This window comes from Simochromis diagramma, unplaced genomic scaffold (assembly GCF_900408965.1).
Source record: "Simochromis diagramma unplaced genomic scaffold, fSimDia1.1 OVJJ01000284.1, whole genome shotgun sequence".
Taxonomy (NCBI): Eukaryota; Metazoa; Chordata; class Actinopteri; order Cichliformes; family Cichlidae; genus Simochromis; species Simochromis diagramma.
In genome coordinates, this window is record NW_024386871.1 from 1,814,847 (window position 1) to 1,835,146 (window position 20,300).

A 20,300-nucleotide genomic window follows, 5' to 3' on the forward strand; every position below is an offset into this window, starting at 1 on the left:
GTTTTGCGTTGTAATCCTTACTTTGAAGAGGCTATGATCTGAACCGTTTAGCCAGCCATTGAGACATGGTTCAGTTCATCATTTGGCCACTTCCACAGGAGCCTCTTCAAAATGACCCAGCTGCATTTGACCTGACTGAGGATAGTTTCTAAAGTGCTGGAATTCCAGCTAGGTCAGGAAAGAAACACTTGTGAAGTGTTTAAACATACTGTGGTCTTGAACCCAACTTTTAAGTGCATAGTGTTGCCAGAGGTGGAGGTGGGGAGGGACACTTGTAGGCCATAATTTCCTCTGAACGCCTCAGAGACCACAGAAACACACACACACACACGCGCAGACACACATAGTCTCTCCTCTTCCACTTAGTCCACCATTAATGCTCAGTTAGGAGTCGGAGAGGAAGACGGGACCAGACGAAATTGTTTCTGGGAAACCTAAGCTAACGCGGACCAGCTGTTTTTCAGCTTAGCAAAGCTCACCAACCTGTCCTCACTGTGACTTCACAGAGCCGACTTTGTAACCTCCAAACCTGCTACATATCTGACCTCTTCTCCACCATCTGCCACCTCTAAAATCAATGCAAAAGTCAGAAGCATGTTGTTTTGATGCACACTGCATCCACACAAAGGAAAACATGAGGCTTTTTAATGTCCGGTGATTTTACTGCAGGATTTTCTGGTTTTACTTTAAAGTTACGAGTGCCTTGTTTCGCTTCACTTTCCAGCCTTCAGGCAAACAAGTGTCAGATGACCTGTGACGCCGGGACTTACTACAATGGCCACAGAAGGACCTGCGAACCATGTCATCGGGCCTGTGCCACCTGCGCAGGTAGGAAGCAATGCTTGCAGGATTACATTTGTAATATGCAGTAAATCTGTGCGTTTTAAAGACACGATCAACATTTTTTTATTCGCCAGTGTAACACTCAAAAATGCATTTGTGTCTTGCAGGCACAGGAGTCGAGGCGTGCACAAAGTGTGCAGACGGCTACTTACTTGAGGATTGGCGGTGTGTTTTAACATGCAGTCCTAGCTACTACCTGTCAGAGCAGACCTCAGACAACGGGCAGGTGCAGAGGTCCTGTAAGAAGTGAGTCAGCACACCTGCCAACACCTCTACGCCACGGTGAAAAGGGGTGGTGTGGGGGACGACTTTCCAGTCTGTAGAGATAAACAAGGAAGTTTCCTTTGCTTGTGCAAGTGCAAATTTCCAACTTAAACCTAACTTTAGCCTCCGCTGTTATTTTCTTATTTCTCTCCCTGCCCTGTGCATTTCTGGTTTCTGAGATAGCAGCCTGAAGATGGGCACCTACATCTGATGAAATCAAAACTCTGCTGCACTACACCTGTATTTAAAAATTCAAACGGGGTAATTCAGCAAAATTGCAATCAGTCACTGATGACAGTAAAGGTAAATGAGAACAGAAAGCCTGCAATGAAGGACTTCCCAGTAAACCGCAGTCACAGAGCCAGTCAGCGCTGACATTTGGTGCCGTCATTGTTTTGTTGTCTTTAAGCTGTGTGAGCTTTTCCCACAGACGGCTCTGTTGAGTCACCCTTCGCTAATGTTAACCTGAATGAGGACGGAAAGAACACGTAAACATAATCATATCCCCATGATTGACAATGGTTTGATGACTACTTTGCTAGTTGAAACTCATCCACAGCGTCAGACATCTTGTCTGTTCGTCTTATGGCCTTACCTCCCTGCTATGTTCCCTTCCCGTCTTGAATTATTTATTGCCCACTTGACCCTTTTACCGTACTGGATTCCTTCATGCTCAGCTTCAGATTTGTCTCAGAAAGTGATGTTTTCACACTAGCGGGATGATAAATGTGATAACTGTGTCTAACACTTGCTCCTAAAGGATTGCTTCAGGTATCTTCTCCTCCAGATTTTCTGTGTTCAGAAATTTGGCACATTTGCAGACACCGCTCACCAGCAGAAACCGAATAGGCCAATAATATTACATATAAGAAAAGTAAGAGAATAAATAAGAGAGTCTACATAAATTACAGCTTTTTCTCATCTTCATCTCTTTGTAAAGGTCTAATACTGCAGTATAATATATGCGTCAGGGTTGTTTTCTGCTATTAATATAGTCATACCTTTAATAGTTCAGGTGTTTGTAGACTGACAAAGTTGAAATGTGAGCTCTAACAGGTGTCATTCGTCATTGCCTTTATAGCGATCGATTTACTTCCGATTTTGGCATGCAGGAATAAAGTTTGTGCTGCCTTGACTAGCATCTAATTCCTCACGCACCCTTCGGCAGGTGTGACAGTAGCTGCTATGAGTGCTTGGGGCCCGGGGAAAGAAACTGCAGCAGCTGCAACAGTGGTTACAATCTGGAGGCAGGAGCCTGCGTGGTGAGCACCATCTGCAAAGATGGTGAGTTGTCAGCTTTCTTATCAATACCATGATCTGGATAGTTGTTTATTATTTGGTTGGTTTTTATTTGGCCCACAGGTGAAGTAGTTTGACAAAGAAAATGATTCACTTGCGGCCTTTTTCAAGAAATTTGAACTCTGAACCAACACGTTAAATGAAACCGCTCACTGTTGTAGCTCCTAACCAACAAAGCTGTGCTTTTAGCTTCTGTGCTCTACATCCATGTCCTGCATGTCACTAATATAAAACCTCTCTGGGACTACGTGCTCACACGTTTCTATCATATGACATTAACACAGTGCTTTCCTGGGTTCCTGGGTTGTTAGACCGCATGGGCAGAAAAGATTGTTCAGTATCTACTTATGCGCTCTTTTATGTTTTCCTTTGTATTTCTTGTGCTCCATGTTGGGGTCATTCATTCTCAGCAACACGCAATCCTGTTTGAGGGATTTCCTGAGATTTGGCACGAATGTTCACTTCGGCCTCCAATATCTAAATCTTCTAAGTCTTGCACTAGTTTACTGTGACCTCACAAATACATTTTGGTAATAAACCATGTGTTTATTATGGCTTAAGTTTAGAAAACTGTCCAACAAGATAAAATGCTGAAGTGGAAATATTTTTAATTGAGATCTTAAAGGTCTAGATGAAAAATATTGGCCCGCGTTACCATTGTTTAATGCCATAACTCAAGGGGGTGGATTGTGACCATAACTGTTCAGTTGCTAAACATTATTAAATCCCTTCCAAGTCTTCATTTATATATTTTTATATTTATTTAAATATTCTGCTCAATCTTCTCCTGCCTTACGTTGTGCTCTCCATTTTCTGTCATCCACACCTTGTGGCTTCTCCCCAAATTGAGCATGCTCTGCTGATGCTCTTCTAAATGCAAACATTCCCTTTCTTTTGTTATTATTTTTTCTTTCCCCCCACTAACCCCTCTGATGTGATGGTCTGATTATGAGGCTTTGAATAAATCCTGTGATTTTCTGCTCTAGCCGTGACCTTCTATTTAAAATGAACCCTTGGCCACGAAGTCTCAGCTTGTGATGAGATAAAGCTCCGAGGATAAAATATCTTTACTGCGTGACCTTTCTGTTAATGATGAGGACTTTAAGTGCACACTCAGTCTGTTTCCTGTCTTCCTAAACCCCCACCCTCCGCTCCAGCTTCTTACTGGTGACGTTTTGATTTGCAGCTCAGATGTGAACTGCTGTTGAGTTGTGAAAGAATTGGCTCACAGGATTTACAGACTGGCGGTCCACTTGTTGTCCCCCTTTTTTTTGTTGTTGTGCAAAATGAAACCACGTTGTGAATTTCAAAAATCTTCAATTTTCTAATTGTGTGACGTTTGTTTTGTTTTCTCTCTCTCTGTCTCTCTTTTCTCTCTCTTTTTTCCTTCCTGAATCTGATTCCCCTCTCTCCTGACATGGATTGAAATCACTCCACCGGACTGCAATAATTTTCCTCCTCGATGAACATCACCTGTGATTGGATAAAACAAACAAACAAACAAAAACCTCTTCCTGTCACCTGAACCCTGTCTCCTGACCAATCACACGGCTCTAAACCATCACAAATGGTTCTGCCCTTGTGTATCTGTGTGTGTGTGTGTGTGTGTGTGTCTCCTTTCTCCCCTCTCCATCCCCACTACCCTCCCCCAACCACCCCCCCACCTCTTTATCTCCCCTTCCTGCTCTGTGGAAAGCAAATGAAGAATCTTGGGCGGAAGGCAGCTTCTGCGTGCTCGTTAAAAAGAACAATCTCTGCCAGAGGAAAGTGCTGCAACAACTGTGCTGCAGAACATGCTCACAAAAGGGGTGATGGGACGTAGTTGCTGGGTGTTAAAGGGAGTGCAGGGGGGGATGCGGGGGGAGGGGGGCACAGGGGGCACCCCACTCCTCTTCAGACCCCCTGCCCACTCATTCACAGTCACATAATTTATAAGAGAATCTGTGCCTCTTTTAAAGGGACTGCATCGGAGGTGCGATGACAGGACTACAACAAACCTACCTTTTTTTCTGTACTGGGACACACACGAGGTCAGGGCGTAATACGACTGGGACTTACTTCAAGAACAAATGAGCAAATGAAAACATAAGCGAAAACAAACAAAAGAATAAGTGTCGGTATTTTGTGACCAAAGCATTGATGCCAAAATAATTGAACCTCCTTTTTTTTTTTTTTCCCTTCCTTCCTTTTTTTTTTTTTTTTTTTTTTTTTTTTTTTTTGGTTGCCAGTATAGGAATTATAGCTAAAATGCAGGAGCCGCTCAGCCTGTGAATCTTCAAATACGTCTGTGTGCATTTTTATTCTGGCTCCTCTTCCTCCTCTCTTTCCAGTGTTAATGATAAACAGATGGAAAGCGAACATACAGTAGGAAAAGCCGTGGTTTTATGCCTGTAAATATACGTCAAAGAGGGGGGACGACAAAAAGAAAAAAGTAAAAACCAAGCTCACGCAGTAATGTGAAAATAATGTGTGTCTGGGCTGACTTTGGCTGTGCGAGAAGACAAATTTACACACATTTTAATATACACACACACACACACGGCACACAAATGCGTCCATACCCCCTCTCTCTCTCACACTCACACACACACACACACACACACACACACACACACACACACACACACACACACACACACACACACACACACACACACACTATGCAGACACTTAATCTGTGCACCACTTGAATTCACTGTATACAAGGCGGATGCATGTCGCTGACCAGAATCACCCCATTTCATTTACTTAAAACGTAAAGTTACCCTTTGAAGAGCGTGTGCGTTTGTCTTTACTGGGTCTCGGAGAATGCCATTAATTCTTGATGTAAGCCCAGACAGCATTGATCCATCAAGAGGTACTACAGGACGAGTCAATAGTCATTCCTTCCAGAGCTTCTGCAGTGAGTTATAGTAATTTTGTGGTACTAGGGATGTACCGATGCAAATTTTTCACACAAAATGATGATTATAGATACTAAACTTTTTTGTTTCCCCCCCCCAAACCGAGTATCGATTCCATCCGTCTCTGTGATTAAACGATTTAAGCCTCCTCCGTCATTTTTGTTGTCACTGGATTAAAGTAATTGAAGTTTATTCATTAAAGGGAACTGAAATTCTACTACATGTTGGTTATATTTTCCACACAAACAAAAGGGTATGTGTATCGGTGCATCCCCTACATGTTACTGTTATCAAATAACATAGAGTTTTAGAAGTCCAAACTTTTCATCATCCCATTATTATGGCAAAGCATATCAAGCTGAAATACTGCTCTAAACTCTGACCACGGTGGGGTCAGCGATTGAAGCAGAAAAATGCTGTTATCACGTTTCATCGGCAGGTAAAGGTCTGCGACAGCTGAGCGAAACGGCGGGGTGCTGGGATGGTTTTACTCTGAAAATTCATGTTCAAAGTCTTTCTCATTTTATTTTTTGGCAGCAGAACTTTTGGCCAGTTAATCCAAGGGGGGGAAAAGCCTAAAACAAACATAATGCAATCAAATTATTATTATTACTTTCTGTTTAGACAGAATCCATTGTGTTACAAATTCAAATCGCATCGCGTGTGCGACAAGGCCGTCAGACGTCAGGTGCCCGGTTTCTCCTCCTGTCCCTGAACTTTACCTGATCGAACTCAAAGGGTTGTCCTGGAGGTGCTGGCTTCTAATAAAGAACAGCGAAACAATAAAAAAATAAAGTAAAAAATATTAAAAAAAATGTTTAAGATTGTTATTTTGTGTGGGTTCTCGCACCTGCAGCTTGAGCATTTACAGTATTAGATGAATTGTTGTACCGTTATCTGGTTATGGTTCTTGATGATTTGTAATAAAGATTGATGAATCCCCTGTTTTGTTTAACAAAAACTTAATCTTGGTCATTGTTTAAGATGACGTGTGTGCGTGTTCGTGTGCGCGTGTGTGTGTGGTAGAAGACGCACGCACATACCCACCCCTCATATAAAAGCTGTTTTTATTGTGTACCTGTGACATATCTGTGACAATGCATTATTAATGTTACTCAAAGTCCTAGTTTTGAAAATATTTTTTTTTTCTTTTTTTTTACTTAAGTGTTCTTATTAAAATGTTTAATCTGTTCATGTTTTTTTTCCTTTCAGTTCCATTAATTATTTTGAGGGTGTATTAATCAGTATTATTTCATTCATTAGCATTTTTGTTTGCTCACTTTCCAAGTCATTAAGTTTCCCTGTTTTCACTCTATTGAGTTATGTTTTACAAATTCATGAAAGGCAAAAACATCATTGAAATTCAGATCCTTGATTTCATTTTTCGGCACTCAATCGCATTGATTAAGTGAAAGTTGCACATGCCCCAGGCGCAGCTCTTAAAGGGAGATATGTACGCTCAATTACAATTAGGTGGAAGCTGAAACTGGTCAACAGTGTGTGTTTTTGGGTGCAAGGTTTATTTAACATCTTTGGATTTAACTTTTACATGTATTAGATTACATTTATGAATATAGAATGTTTGTCACAAAGCAGCAAATAATAGCAAAAATATGACGCTGTATGGGACGATGCAGATATGTGGTGGTTTGGACTGACACCTCACAGTAAGAGGGTCTGGGGTTTGAATCCACTGGCCGGCTGGATCCTGCAGACATGTGGGGTTTCTCCATTAGCACGTTAGTTGAGTCTAAATCTAGGAGTACGAATGAATACATGTCTGTCTCTGTTAAACCTGTCCAAGGTTTACAACAAAGATAGTCTCAAAGTTCTGTCACAACCCCGAATTGGATAAGTGGTGAAGAAAAAAAGTAGTAGATTGGATACATGAATAAATGACATTTGTGGGCTGGTGATGACCAAAGCAGCTTCTAGTAATCGTCACTCAGAGAATGAAGAAATCTACAAACCTTATTTAGCATCGTTCTTACATCGAACAGTTTGAGGAGTTTTAGAGACTTTAAATGAAACTTAATCACAAAGTAGTAAATGAGTGCCGTTTAGATGTATCTGCATCTACAAAACTGGGGACCTCAACACATTCTGGGGAGATATGTAGTACTACAATAATATTTTCAGGTTAAATGTCCCATTAAATACTAATCACTGTTTAATATCAGCCTTTCAAGAAATATTTCAGTGCCTGGATGCAGTCTTCTGACACTTGTGTGGCTGTTGTATATTCATTATCAAAATTAGGGTTATTTTTAGTTGTACCCCACTGCAACTAGATTTGGTTTTGCTCCTGCTGTGCATAAAATATTTTTTTTAACAGGGGTCTGACTGATAGGACAGTTCGGGAAACTCTTTAGTTTCCAGCAATCAAACCTTTTTTTCGTAATAGTAAAGAAGAGCGTCAGCATCCTTTATATAAACTAGCACATAGGCATGATGCAGGACTGTTTGGCCTGCTCGTGATGGTAAATAAAATATAATCACATTGAGCAGTGATAGGTCTTGTTTATGTAAATGAATAAGAATTTATTTAAAAAAAAAATACTGTGAAAATGAAATGATGGTATAAAGGTATATCTGCATAAATGCTAAAAGGGGTCTTTTTAGCCTGTTAGTAGGTGGGTGCTAAGCAACATGATAACTTCATAGTAGCTGATATAGACAAGAGTCTTCAGGAGTCTGAGATATACCCTCTAATTATGTCTTATGTTATTATTTTATTATGTTATTGTTTTTCTTTTTCCTCTGGTTTTTGTGAGTTCAGCATCCCAAATACGCCACTTGGGGTATGAAACACTAAGAAGGGTACCTTGTGGTGATAAATACACAATGTTAAATAACCACTGTGGCTAATAAACACCTAATGTATTCAATAACCACTTGGGTGGATTGAAAAGAATAAATATATCTTGAAACCTTCTTAGAGTGAGTGGGCGCAGGGACCAGCAGGTGAAAGAGGGGAAAGGAATCGGGATTCAGGATCAGGTGTGTTAGACGTCAGTGTGACACCTGCCAACAGAGCACCCTCTCTCTGTCTCTCCTTACAAAGTAGAGTGTCACTGTCCTCACAAGGTCAGCCGAGTCCAGAACAGAGGAAAAGTTTTACTCCCCTGAGTGACAGGCTCCCTTTCTTCTCCGCTCCATTTTTCTCCTGTCTGGCGGTGGGAGTCCAAAGTTTGCTTTTGCTGAGTGGAGTTGTGCAGCTTTCTGTCCCTTGAGAACTTGGCTCTGTTTGTTTGTGAGTGAGGGGGAGACAAACATAAAGACAGGGAGACAATTTGTGTGTGTGAGTAAGAGTGACGGCGTGTATTCGGGGGCTGCTTGAATCGTTTCAGCAGAGCTCTACTGAATGGGAAGCCACCGCCTGTTGTGTTTGTACACAAAGAGGCTCTTTTGTTTTGAAAGGAACAATTGAGCTTTTCACAGAAAGCCAGAGAGCACAGACAAACCCCACCGATGCCTTGAAGGCTGCTCACACACAAACACACACAGCATCCATCTTTACGCCTGAACCAGTGTCTGTCACCTTTGTGTAATACAAAAGTAGAAGAGGAGACAATATTGTTTTCAAGGTTGATTTTATTTTTGTAAAGTTTTGTTCTCCTCTTAATCTTGGGCACAAACGCTTATAAACATTTCATCTGTGAGCAAAGCTTAGGTATTCATTCCTGAGAAAGAAAAGCACCACTTATTAATTTTACATTTACAATAAGAACTACCTGGAGTGGGATCCAGTGACTCAACGATTGCTTTGCCAGGTGTTGAGGTTTCTGGCGCCTGAAGCTGAATTTCCAGTCAGTAATCTGTTTTGTAAGAAAAACTTTCCGGCCTTCAAGAACCTACGCACATTTTCAACACGTTCATCAGTGGAAGATGTGGTTAATGGGCTGCGGGAAGGATGTTTCCTTATGATATAGCAGATGCCTCTGTCGCATTTCCACTCTAATAAGCAAGCTCACTTCTATGGCAAGAGGTTGTAAATATTGCCGTTACCTGGCTACAGATGCTGGTGATTAGAGATGATGTCTTCCTTTAAGACTTTGTATATTATCTTGGCTCTTCCTGTTCATGGCGTGAAAAGTTGTCGTTTCCCCTCAGAGACGACTTTAATTAGATAAACGCTACACTGGGTACGACTGCTGACTTAAACTGTGATTCTTTTGGATAATGAACAAACCCAAATGTGAGCGAGGAAACGTGCAAAGTCAACACACAAAGTGGGGAACTCGTGCAGAAACGCTGTGTAGCGAACTAGAAGTGCTTAAAATTTGTAGTCACGACTGAAATGGAAGCTGAGTGGCATTTATATTGCTCTTTCTCTACTCATCCTGAGCACACACGAGGCTTTACAATACAATCCACATTCAGGCAGCGCCTTATTCAACGCACTGAAGCGCTCACATCCACACGACGGCCAATTTAGAATCGCTAATGAACCTAACATGCAAGTCTTTGGACTGTGGAAAGAAACTGGAGTGCCCAGAGAAAACCCACGCGTGTACTGGGAGATCACGCAAGCTCCACACAGAAAGGCCTCAGGGAGGTTCAAACCAAGAGTCTTTATGAGGTGAAAGTGCTAACTACTGCACCACTGTTGTCCTTTCCCATAAGAGAACAGCTTCTCTTTAAATAGATGAGAAATGATCAGATCAGTACTTGGTAAATGACATTTTAACACCTTAGTTTTTTTTTTTAGCAAAAAAAGATGTGTGAAATATATTTGCAAGATAAAGAAAAGCAGATATACAGCTGTTTCTGTGCAGGAGAAGTCAGAGAGAAATGCAATGAAATGAAAACAAAAGCAATTGGCTGTTAATTGGTGCAACTAGGATACATCAAAGCATCAAATCAAATCGCTCAAGTGATACGACAAGTAAGCACGGTAAGTATGAAGTGAGTCAAATAGAGGCAGATAAGTGAGGCCGAACGTGCGTGATGCTGTTTTCTGTGGCTCTCTATCGGCAGGAGAGTACTTGAGTAAACACAACAAGTGCCACCCGTGTGATCCTTCCTGTCTGCGGTGCAAGGGTCCAGAGAGAGATGACTGCACCAGCTGCCCTGCAACACGGTGACAGCCACTGACACACAAACATCTGTAGTGTATACTGAAAAGATTGACAATTGGCTGAAAAGAAGACAATTGAGCCAACCCACCAAAGGAAGGAGCTAAAATAATTACACAAACCTAAAAAAAAAAAAGTTCCAGTGGGTTTGGATTAACCTGTTTTAATTTGTGAAATCTTCATCTTAAACTTGTCAACTTGTCATGCAAGCGCAGCAACTTGTTACACTATAAATATGGATATTATATACAGTAGCTGGGCCTAATTTTGTTCCACCTGCAGGTTCTTTGATGAAGGACGCTGTGACACCCGCTGTCAGAAGGGCCGTTATGCCGTGGGAAGACAATGCCGCCTTTGTCACCACACCTGTCAGGAGTGTACTGATGAGGGAGCTCATAGCTGCACCACCTGTGACACAGGTATATTTAAAATATACATCAATGCCCCTAGAAATTATAAACATCAATCACAAGTGCATTGAGTTAGCTTTCAGGGAAATGCAGCACCAGTTAGTGCAGATAAAAACATCCTTCATTTCTTCGCTGCCACATAAAAGCTGCACTCTTTGAACTGACGCAGGTTTTTGCAAAGGTTTAGCTGCAAATCTATCCATCAGGCCCATCCATCCATCCAAGCGGGCCTCTTCATAGTATCCTTTGGTTCACACAAAGACTCATTTGTGCCAGATTCCATCAATAAATCCTCCAAAAGTGAACCTAATTAATGCAGCAGGTCACTCAAGGTCTGCTGATAGATGTGGATAAAACATATATTAGTCATTTGCGTGCTTTAGAGGTCACTGCACTTTGGTCAGCTTTTCAGATCAGTCAAAAAAAAAAAAAAAGGTCTGTATTTAATGACTACTTTTACTTCCTCTAAAACTGCATGTTTTCTGATCTTGTGCAGCCAATCAGTCTATCAAAAAGCCTTTTTCCTCCCCTCATAACAGCAGTTATAAAATCCGGACGTCATTAGGCAACCACAGCTGAAGAAATATCAACCGGAGGATGGTAGTAATAACTGTGTTTATCACACTATTTCAGGAGGTATTATGGCTGTTTGAATGAATGTATTTACACTGGGGAGATTGTGTTACTCACACACCTAGCCCCCACTCACGCACTCACTTTGAGATACCAGACAGCCAAAAGAAGATTAACACCAGATTTTTCTTTCTCTCTCTCTCTCTCTCACACACACACACACACACACACACACTCTCTCTCTCTCTCTCTCTCTCTCTCTCTCTCTCTCTCTCTCTCTCTCTCTCTCTCTCTCTCTCTGTCACCTTCACATGTGCATACACTCTCAATTAGCCGGCAAGCTTGTCAGACTGTTTGCAAATGTGGTTCCATTTAATTGCCGGTCTGTCTGAGGCTCAGTGAGACATAACAATAATAGTTTGAACAGACCCTCTATCTGCCTCTGCCCTTGTCATTCCTCTCTCAAAACAACCTCTGTTATCTTGGCCAGTCACACTCACATGCGTACAGCTCCGTACTGAGAGGACAGGTCTTTGAAAGTCATGTTCGACGCCCCTGCTCGTCACTACTACGAGTAGCGAAGATACAGATGGATGAAACAAGCAAAATACTAAAGTGTCAGTTTAAAAATGTTGATACGCACGCGGACAAGCCCGGACATGTATGAAATTACAGCCAGACACAGATTTTTTTTTTTTTTTTAAATGTAATTACAGTGAAAGCAAATACAGACTGGCAGGCTGAGGGTGTTTAGCTGACTAACTGTGAAAAACTGGGTTAATGTTGACATTTAAATATCATTGCAAAGGGGTTGTTGACTGGTCTCTAAACCTGTGTGAATAAATAATTGGGCTGCCTATGAATATGGGTTATTTTATCATTTTCCTGGCTTCCATACATTTTACAGGAGAAGCTCCCACGTGTGACTGGCTGTGCCAAATGTCCTTGCGGTATACCAAAACATCCATGTACCCTTCCTTTAAACGCCTGCAGTAAAACTGCTTTGTCCTAACCTGTGTATGACTCTGTGTCTGAGTATGTCCTCAAAGCTGTTTTCAGCACTCCTTCTTCTTCAGATTTCTTTTCCTAAAACTTTTGATGTTTTTGCTCTTCCTCAGACATGTTTGGCGTGGCCAGGTACCTCTTTCAGGGTCAGTGCCTGGATGTCTGCCCAGAGGGGTTGTTCCAGTTTGAAGGCTCAGAAGGGAGGAGGTGTGACGTGTGTCCGGCACACTGCATCATCTGCACTGAAACAGATCGCTGCCTCCAATGCAGCCCAGGACACAAGCTCAGAAATGGCCACTGCATCCCACTGCATTGCAGCACAGGTGAGATACGCCGGTACAGAATGTGCAGGTAGTAGGTCACCTTCTATAAAGAAAAAGTGCATTAATAATATAATTTGTAATAAAAAAATATATACAAGTCTGTGAGAACACGTGTAGCCGTATTTTAAAGAATACATAAAAAGGAAAATGGTCTCCAAAAGACAACTTCAACAAGCTACAACTCAGCTGAGCAGGTTTTTAAAGCGAGGATTTTACATTTGCAAGCAGCTTTGCAACCCCCCTCCTCCTTTTCATGCTGTGTTTGACTGAATCTGTCTCATATCTGTTGTAATTGAAGCCTTCTCTGTTCATAAATGAGCCTTAGTCTCTGGAACAAAGCTGCACTGCCAAATATAAATTAGAACAAATGTTGGTCCCGACTGAAGTATAGTAATGACAGAATAATAGATGGTATTGAAAGTTTATTCAGTGAAGCAGCTATTTTTGTTGCAAAAAGCTCTATAAAAACTGATCCCCTAGTAGAGTAATACAATCAGACTTGTCTTAACTTCGTTCATCTGTTGGCCGGCACAGAGCTGATGTGTTTTTACATCTACTTTCTGTTCCCGATCTGTTCAGCCCAATAAACACTTGCCAAATGTTTTCTTAAAGTTGAAAAGATTGAGAAGGACGAACCCGTTGCACTTTATCTCATCGTGGGAGATCAAATGCGGATGCCAGCAAATTGAGTATTGAGTAAGAGCTGAAATTTTTGAGTGAGATGTTATATTTTTTGAGATACTGCGTTTTGAGATAAGGAGGAGTGGTGGAGTTAGGTACTTAAAATTTCACAACAGTGAATCTGAGACGGAGGAATGATGGCAGTGTGTAAGTGAGGAGATAAAGTTTATGAGTTGGAGAATAAGGCGAGATGCTGATCTTATGTGGAAGGCAGACCTGCACAGACAGGATCAGGACCTTGCCGGGGTTCGTTAGCTGTGCTATCAGCAGACATCTCTGCCTTTTTGTCCTTATATATAATCTTATTCATTTGTGTCCACTTGTGTTCATCAGGTGAGGCCTCGGATGCAGAGGATGAAAAGTGTCTTCTTTGTGATGACGGCTGCGCACAGTGTAAACGCAGTAAGCATTTTTTCTTTCCATCGTCTGGCTGATCCAACCTTCTCCATCAACCGACCTGCATAAACAAAACCAGGCCCTAGAAAATAAGAGGCAGAGGCAGTCACGGGGCGCTGCACAAAATCATGAATTAATAATCATGAGCCAACCTGCTCATCGGTGAGATACATTTGTGAAAGCGCAAACATGACACCTACTAAAGAGGGATGCTCTCTAAACGTGTTTGAAAGGATAGTTGTGAGGCATCGCCGCTGCATTTAATGACGTTGCCATTGATTTTAGTTGCACCTCACGCTCTGCTGTAGGCTCTCCATTACTGCAGGTACATCAATTCACTTAGAGGAGCCCCCAACAACTGAGTCAATTTATGAAAAAGTCAGGCGCTCTTAAATCTCTGAGCACTTTCCCTTCACTGGGAAAACCATATAGACTTAGTGTGGATGAGATTTGTGGAGCACTATCGGTACAAGTCACGTTACGGCGAAAGGGCTGAGGGGTAATTATCAACATACCGTGGAAAATTGTTATTGTGGAGCTGAACTAGTCTGAGGTGGAGGCTCACTGTTATTATGTCATTATGCACTCTGGGTGGAATACGTTTCTTCAGTTTCGCTCTTGCCACCCACCCAGTCGTAGCAATCGCAATTCTGCAAGCCAAACAAGTCAGTCAGCACATTAGAGATTTGAGATGATTGGCTGTGTGATGTGATGCCACAGGCCAGAGTAAAGACGAAACCGTGTCGTTTTGTGTCACTGACATCTGACGTGTGTGTGTGCGTGCTCATACTCGTGCCAGAGGTCATCCTCTGTGTGTCAGCGTGGGGAATGCAGCTTAATCTGAATACTGCTTGTGGAGGACTTTTGGCTGTCAGGTTTGGGTGTATGATATTAAGCCTTAAATCATAATTATGAATAGATATACGAGGGGATTAAATCATGCACTATTGTGTTTTATAAGAAACCAAATTCCTAACCGCTTAGCATTGGATTTTGTTTTCATTTGCCTGAGAGATTAAGAAACTGTAGGCTCGAGGTTTGTAACATCGGATGAGATCAGTCAATGAATTCAAGCCTGACAGTGTGTGATAAGGTGCAGCAGCTGTTTCTCAGTCCTAGCTTCACCATCTTATAAATTCAACGCGTCTTTTTTGACTCGTCATCAGCTTTATGTCCTGTAATCCTCTTAGGTTACTACGATTTGTAATCAGTGGCGAGAGGTTTGAAAATATTTTACAATTGGATTAGTCAAGCTTTTGGTTCTGGGTAATGGCACTGATGCGTGCTTCTTGTGTACCTGGGTGTGATCTGATGAAATCGCCGTATTTTGTCCTTTACCTGGGACTCGAGACCTTCATCTTGCTTATTTTATCACATAGGGCGTGTACTGCAGTATTTTTCCAACATTAAATAAAAAAAAGGCCTTTCTGTCTGTCTGGGTCCCATCCTTATTTTCATTCCTCATAACATCTCTACATGGCTGTTCGTGCCACACTCCATTTGATACAAGTGAGGATGGCTTAAATAGTTAATGGATTTCCATTTGTTTACTAATTTTTCAGGAATCGCAGCTACCGTTGACCTTTTCCTGTCCATTACAAAAAGGAGTAATAAAGAGTTAAACCTCTTGCTCAGAGGCTGTTTGCATGCCAAAGCTCGGTTTCACCCCCAGAGTTCAGCCCTTTTAATGCACTGCATCTCATTTCTATGCTTGTCTCTTTGTATCAGGAATATCAAGGAGTTTTTCATAAACACACTTTCTCAGTTTCTCTTGCTGAATTGATGATTTGTGTTTGTTGACGTTAAAAACGAGTTCAGCCATTCCCCCTCCTGAGCATGTATAACTTTGACCTAATCTTTTGCTTTAAAGCGTGATTGTTGCTTGCGTAATATGTGCGAGTGTGTCCACATTCCACAAGTGAATAGTTCAGGATGTGCGTACAGGTTTTAAATTCTGTTGAAATCCCCCCTCCCCTGGCGTGCACAGTTAATATTTATGCGGGCGCTATTCTCTCTCTCTCTCCCTCTCTCACACACAGACACAGCCTGGAGGCATGATTTCCGGCTCCTCGCTCGCTGTCTCCTCTTCTATATACCTCCGTCCCTCCCACCTTTCCTTTCTCTCAGTCTCTCTCTGTATGAGTAATTGCTTTCACAGGTAGTGGCTTGTCGACTGCATTGAAGTGCAAACCAGTGCAGTGCTAAGTTGCGGGTGCTGGAGAGAAGCAGGGAGAGGAAAGGGGGTGTAGAGGGGGTCGGCAGAGGCTTTTTCTGGAGAGGATGAAGGTCCCAAGGGAAAGTCTGCCGATGCAGGGTTTTAAAAGCCCACCCCCATGCTCTCTCTGTCCTTCGAGATGTTTTGACATTGTTGGACTAAGGGATGACAGCGTGACTCTTTCCCACTTACCAGTTGGATGGTTTTGAGTGGCAGCACAAATTAATTAGTTTGCAAGAAAACAAGTTTCTTCCTTTGCTGCGTGTAGAAAAACAGTCACACGTTCACCTGAATTACTTATTAATATCCCCTCCATATGTTTCCTGGTCTAACGAAAACAGGGAAAAAAATTCATAACCCGTCACTCACATTATGCATTTTGTGCGTGTGTGTTTTAAGCAGCAGTACACCTGCAGTGGAAGCTTGACAAACAGAAAATCACACACTCGCAATAATTGGGGATGAGAGAAATGCACTGATCTTAAAGATTGGAACCAAAGTGAGCACGGAGACTCGCTGACTTTTACATTTGCTTTGTGGATTAGGTCTCTTTCTTGCTTTAAAATTGATCACACTCGGCTTATGATCGATCTGAGCATGCCATTCATTTCTGTGCTGAGCTGAACACATTTGATATGTGTTGTCAGAGTGCCTCCTGCTGCTCTCTAAAGAAACTGCATTCGAACAGTTACTACCTGCTTCACTGGTTCCTCACCTCACTTGTTCAAAAATCATCATATTTAAATTTTGATTTAAACAAGAATTTCAGAAATGCATACTAAGGCAGTTTTTTTTTTTTTTACCCTTTTTTCTTGTGTTGTTCAATTTCTGCTTTTTGCCACAGATGATTTGGGAGATCAGGAGCAGGAAACTGTTTGCCTTAAATGTGAAGAAGGTTACTACCAGTAAGTCTCCTCAGTTGAGTAAGTCATTAAGGTCCTCCTCCACGGTCACACAGTGTGTCCTCATCTTACAATGACTCTTTTTGTCTGCCAGATTAGGAAGCGAGTGCCATCGGTCATGTCCTTATCGGACCTACAGTGTGGAAGATGCCATGGCGTGCGCTCCGTGTGAAGATAAGCAATGTGTAATCTGTGACCAGTCCCAGTGCTACTGGTGTGAAGACGGATTTTATGTCTCCGGTAACATTTGAAACATTTCTTATTTGGTGTGTAGCAAAAATATCAGATAATAAACTGCCGATGGAAAAATATGTAACTACATTTGGTAGACAAAGTGAGGAACTGAAAACCAGAAATGATGCTTAATGTTTGTGTTTTAAGAATATACACTCACTGGCCACCTTATTAGATATAGCATGCTAGTAGTGGTTGGATCCTCCTTTTTCTTTCAGAACTGCCTTAATTCTTAATGGCACAGAGTCATAATTTTTAATGGCTAAATTCTGACCAAGTTTGACTGAGATTTTCATGCACCGACAAGGAAACCAGGCACTAAACATTTGTCTCCTGACAAGCCAGCATGACAAAGCAGTCAAGATTTACAAGGAAAACTCACACAGAAAAAATCCAATTCAATTTTTTTTACTTCAGTTTTATTTATGTACCAAATACCAGGCAAAAAAACCCAACAATAAAAAACCAAAAGCATCAAAAACCTAGACGCATCTGCACATGTGACATTTTTCATTATATGCATTACACATTTTCTTTGTGTGTTTAGATGGCGAGTGCGTGGATCGTTGTGAAGAAGGTTCCTTTGTGAATGAAAAAAGCCGGCAGTGCGAGCCTTGTCACCGCAGCTGTCGTAGCTGCCGAGGACGACGGTACAATGACTGCGACTCCTGCGAGGATGGGTTTATGCTGAGGAACGGAGAGTGTTTAGAGAGAAGCCAGCGTGCCTCTTCCCTTGAGAAACACTTCAAAAAAAGTACAGTAAATGATCATTTGACCTCAGTTCTAACTGCCATCAGCACGATCCATCTAGCATCCTGTGGATTGGTGATAAACTCGTATTGTTTTACATGTTCTGTGTAAAATTAGGAGTTTCCCAGCACCATATTTGTTTAATCGTACTAAATTCTGAGTTTACTTCTGTAGTGTTCTTATACTAAAACATCAAACTTAAATGAAGCTTGAGAAACTGAAAGTCATGTTTCTATTGTACTCAGTAGCAGAGCCTTCATTTTTTGGGTGCATTTACATATTTAAAAGTCCTTTTATTTTTTTCTTTCACTTGTATGTCATTCCTTTTTAAAAAACAAAACAAAAAAAAACACTTCCCATTTTCTTTTCCTCAACAGCTCAGTACAAACGTGAGACGTGCCACTCCTCCTGTAAGACTTGCCTTGGTGGAGGGAAGGAGAACTGCACCACCTGCCCCCCAGGTAAGCAGGCTGTATGCTGTGTTAGCCTGCCTGTGAAACTAGAACATACTTTAGCTTGATTTCTATCTGAACCCATGCTTTACCATCAACAGGTGATAAATCAACCATGTTGTTTTTCATATATCCTATGGAACAATATCAAATACAGCAAATGGCGAAAGATGTTAATCACTGACAATATCATTTAAATTTAAATGAGTGATGTGGTTTTTCTTTTTTTCTTTTAGACCGTTTTTTGACTGCTCGACACACTTGCGTGGCTCACTGTCCTTCTGGCATGTTTGCCAACGTGGAGTCTGGCCAGTGTGAGGAGTGCTCAGAAGGCTGTGTCATGTGCCAGACTGCCAATTTGTGCCAGCAGTGTCACAGTGGACTTTATATGGAAAACAGGAAGTGTGTGGTGGAGTGTCAGAGGTGCTTCTTCAATTTCATCTTCTTTCCCTGCTGAACTCACACAAATGTAAAACGTCCGTAACATCTTGTTCTTATCTCTCTGGCTTGCTTCTCAGAGGGATTCCTAAAGATCTCGAATGCCTGCCATGTAGCACAGGGTGTGGATCCTGTGTGGAAAGTATCTTTCACTGTCTGAGCTGTGAGAGGCCGTACTTGCTGCTCAACAACTCCTGCGTGCTCCAATGTCCTGAGGGTTATTATGCCAATGATACAGAATGCTATCACTGTCCAGCTCACTGCACTGAGTGCAATCAGTATGGCCTGTGCAAGAGTAAGTATGATCGGTGGAACAGTGAAGTGGAGAGGAATGGAAGATGAAGATGTGGAAAAGAGCTGTTTTGAAAGGCGATACTAGCTGAACAGATAAGGGAGATGAGGAAGGGGTGCAGAAGAGGGATAGACAGGAAATGCAGAGAGCTCTGTCGCTGCTGCCTTGACTGCTAATAATTCAGGCCTGAAACCTAAATTCAATAGCTGCAGAGGGTCAGGAAGTGAGGAAATGAAATAACAACAAAGAGCTGAATCCTTTGCTTTTAATTATAAATACTTAGACTTTGGAAATCACATAAAAATGATTTTGCCATCTCCTTCTTCTTCCCAGACTGTGCACCTTACTACTTTCTCCATGATGATCAGTGTGTGGGTGATTGTCCTGATGGCTACTTTGAAAGTATGAGCCAGCAGGAGTGTGTGCGTTGTCATGATGATTGTGCTTTGTGTGATGGACCCGACATAGATGACTGCACTCTATGTCAAAGTGACAAAAATGTACGTTACAGTGGAGAATGTCTTTCTGAGTGTCCCAGCCAAACGTATTATGATGAGACCAGCAAAGAATGCAAAGGTAGGAAGGTGGAAACTTAACATGACCACACAATGAGAATGAAAATGAATCAGTGGAGTTGTTACAGGACATTTATACTCAGATTCTAGTTGGCTCTGTCTAATGGCTTCATATTTTCCCAGATTGCCCCAGTTCATGTCTGACCTGCTCAGGCTCTGAGCCTACATCCTGCCTCACCTGCGCTGAAGGCAGGCAAAAGGATGCCACTGGACATTGTGTGTGGTACAGTGAATGCTCCCCGAGCTCATACAAGGACCAGAATGGGAAGTGTCAACAGTGCCATAAACACTGCCATGGTTGTAATGGGCCAGGCAAAGACCACTGCTTAAGCTGTAACAGCCCACACTTCTTACTACGTAAGAAAAAAAGATGTACTGTAGCTCATATTATTTAATGTATGCTTGTCCTTTTCCTTTTGAAATGCTGACTCTGTGCCTGTGTCAATCAGACAACACATGCGTGCCGCAGTGTCCTGAGGGTTACTACGTTAAGGACCAGGATGAGCGCTTGTGTGGGCGCTGCCACTTCAGCTGTAAGACGTGTACTGGCCACCACAGTGTGGAGTGTGTCACCTGTAAACCTGGATTCTTCAAGCAGGGAGAGACCTGCGTCGAAACCTGCTCAGAGGGGTCAGGCAAAAAAACAAAGCCGTGCTCGCAAATCTCA

At 42.0% G+C, this 20,300-nt stretch overlaps 1 protein-coding gene across 3 annotated transcripts in view; it reads left to right on the plus strand.

The window, feature by feature from the left end:
* pcsk5b (proprotein convertase subtilisin/kexin type 5b) overlaps nucleotides 1–20,300 on the plus strand; it is an 81,010-nt gene that overhangs the window by 56,641 nt on the left and 4,069 nt on the right. The window contains exons 18-33 of one of the 3 annotated variants that reach the window (XM_040031579.1): nucleotides 725–828; nucleotides 951–1,089; nucleotides 2,276–2,391; nucleotides 10,290–10,392; nucleotides 10,670–10,806; nucleotides 12,489–12,698; nucleotides 13,713–13,781; nucleotides 16,835–16,895; nucleotides 16,987–17,132; nucleotides 17,674–17,880; nucleotides 18,254–18,337; nucleotides 18,565–18,751; nucleotides 18,847–19,061; nucleotides 19,392–19,634; nucleotides 19,757–19,990; nucleotides 20,083–20,263. In XM_040031579.1, the coding sequence (XP_039887513.1) occupies nucleotides 725–828; nucleotides 951–1,089; nucleotides 2,276–2,391; nucleotides 10,290–10,392; nucleotides 10,670–10,806; nucleotides 12,489–12,698; nucleotides 13,713–13,781; nucleotides 16,835–16,895; nucleotides 16,987–17,132; nucleotides 17,674–17,880; nucleotides 18,254–18,337; nucleotides 18,565–18,751; nucleotides 18,847–19,061; nucleotides 19,392–19,634; nucleotides 19,757–19,990; nucleotides 20,083–20,263 (2,436 nt within the window). Of the gene's footprint in view, nucleotides 1–724; nucleotides 829–950; nucleotides 1,090–2,275; nucleotides 2,392–4,102; nucleotides 8,201–10,289; nucleotides 10,393–10,669; nucleotides 10,807–12,488; nucleotides 12,699–13,712; nucleotides 13,782–16,834; nucleotides 16,896–16,986; nucleotides 17,133–17,673; nucleotides 17,881–18,253; nucleotides 18,338–18,564; nucleotides 18,752–18,846; nucleotides 19,062–19,391; nucleotides 19,635–19,756; nucleotides 19,991–20,082; nucleotides 20,264–20,300 lie in introns of those variants that run through there. The other 2 variants (XM_040031577.1, XM_040031576.1) reach the window with 2 other exon arrangements.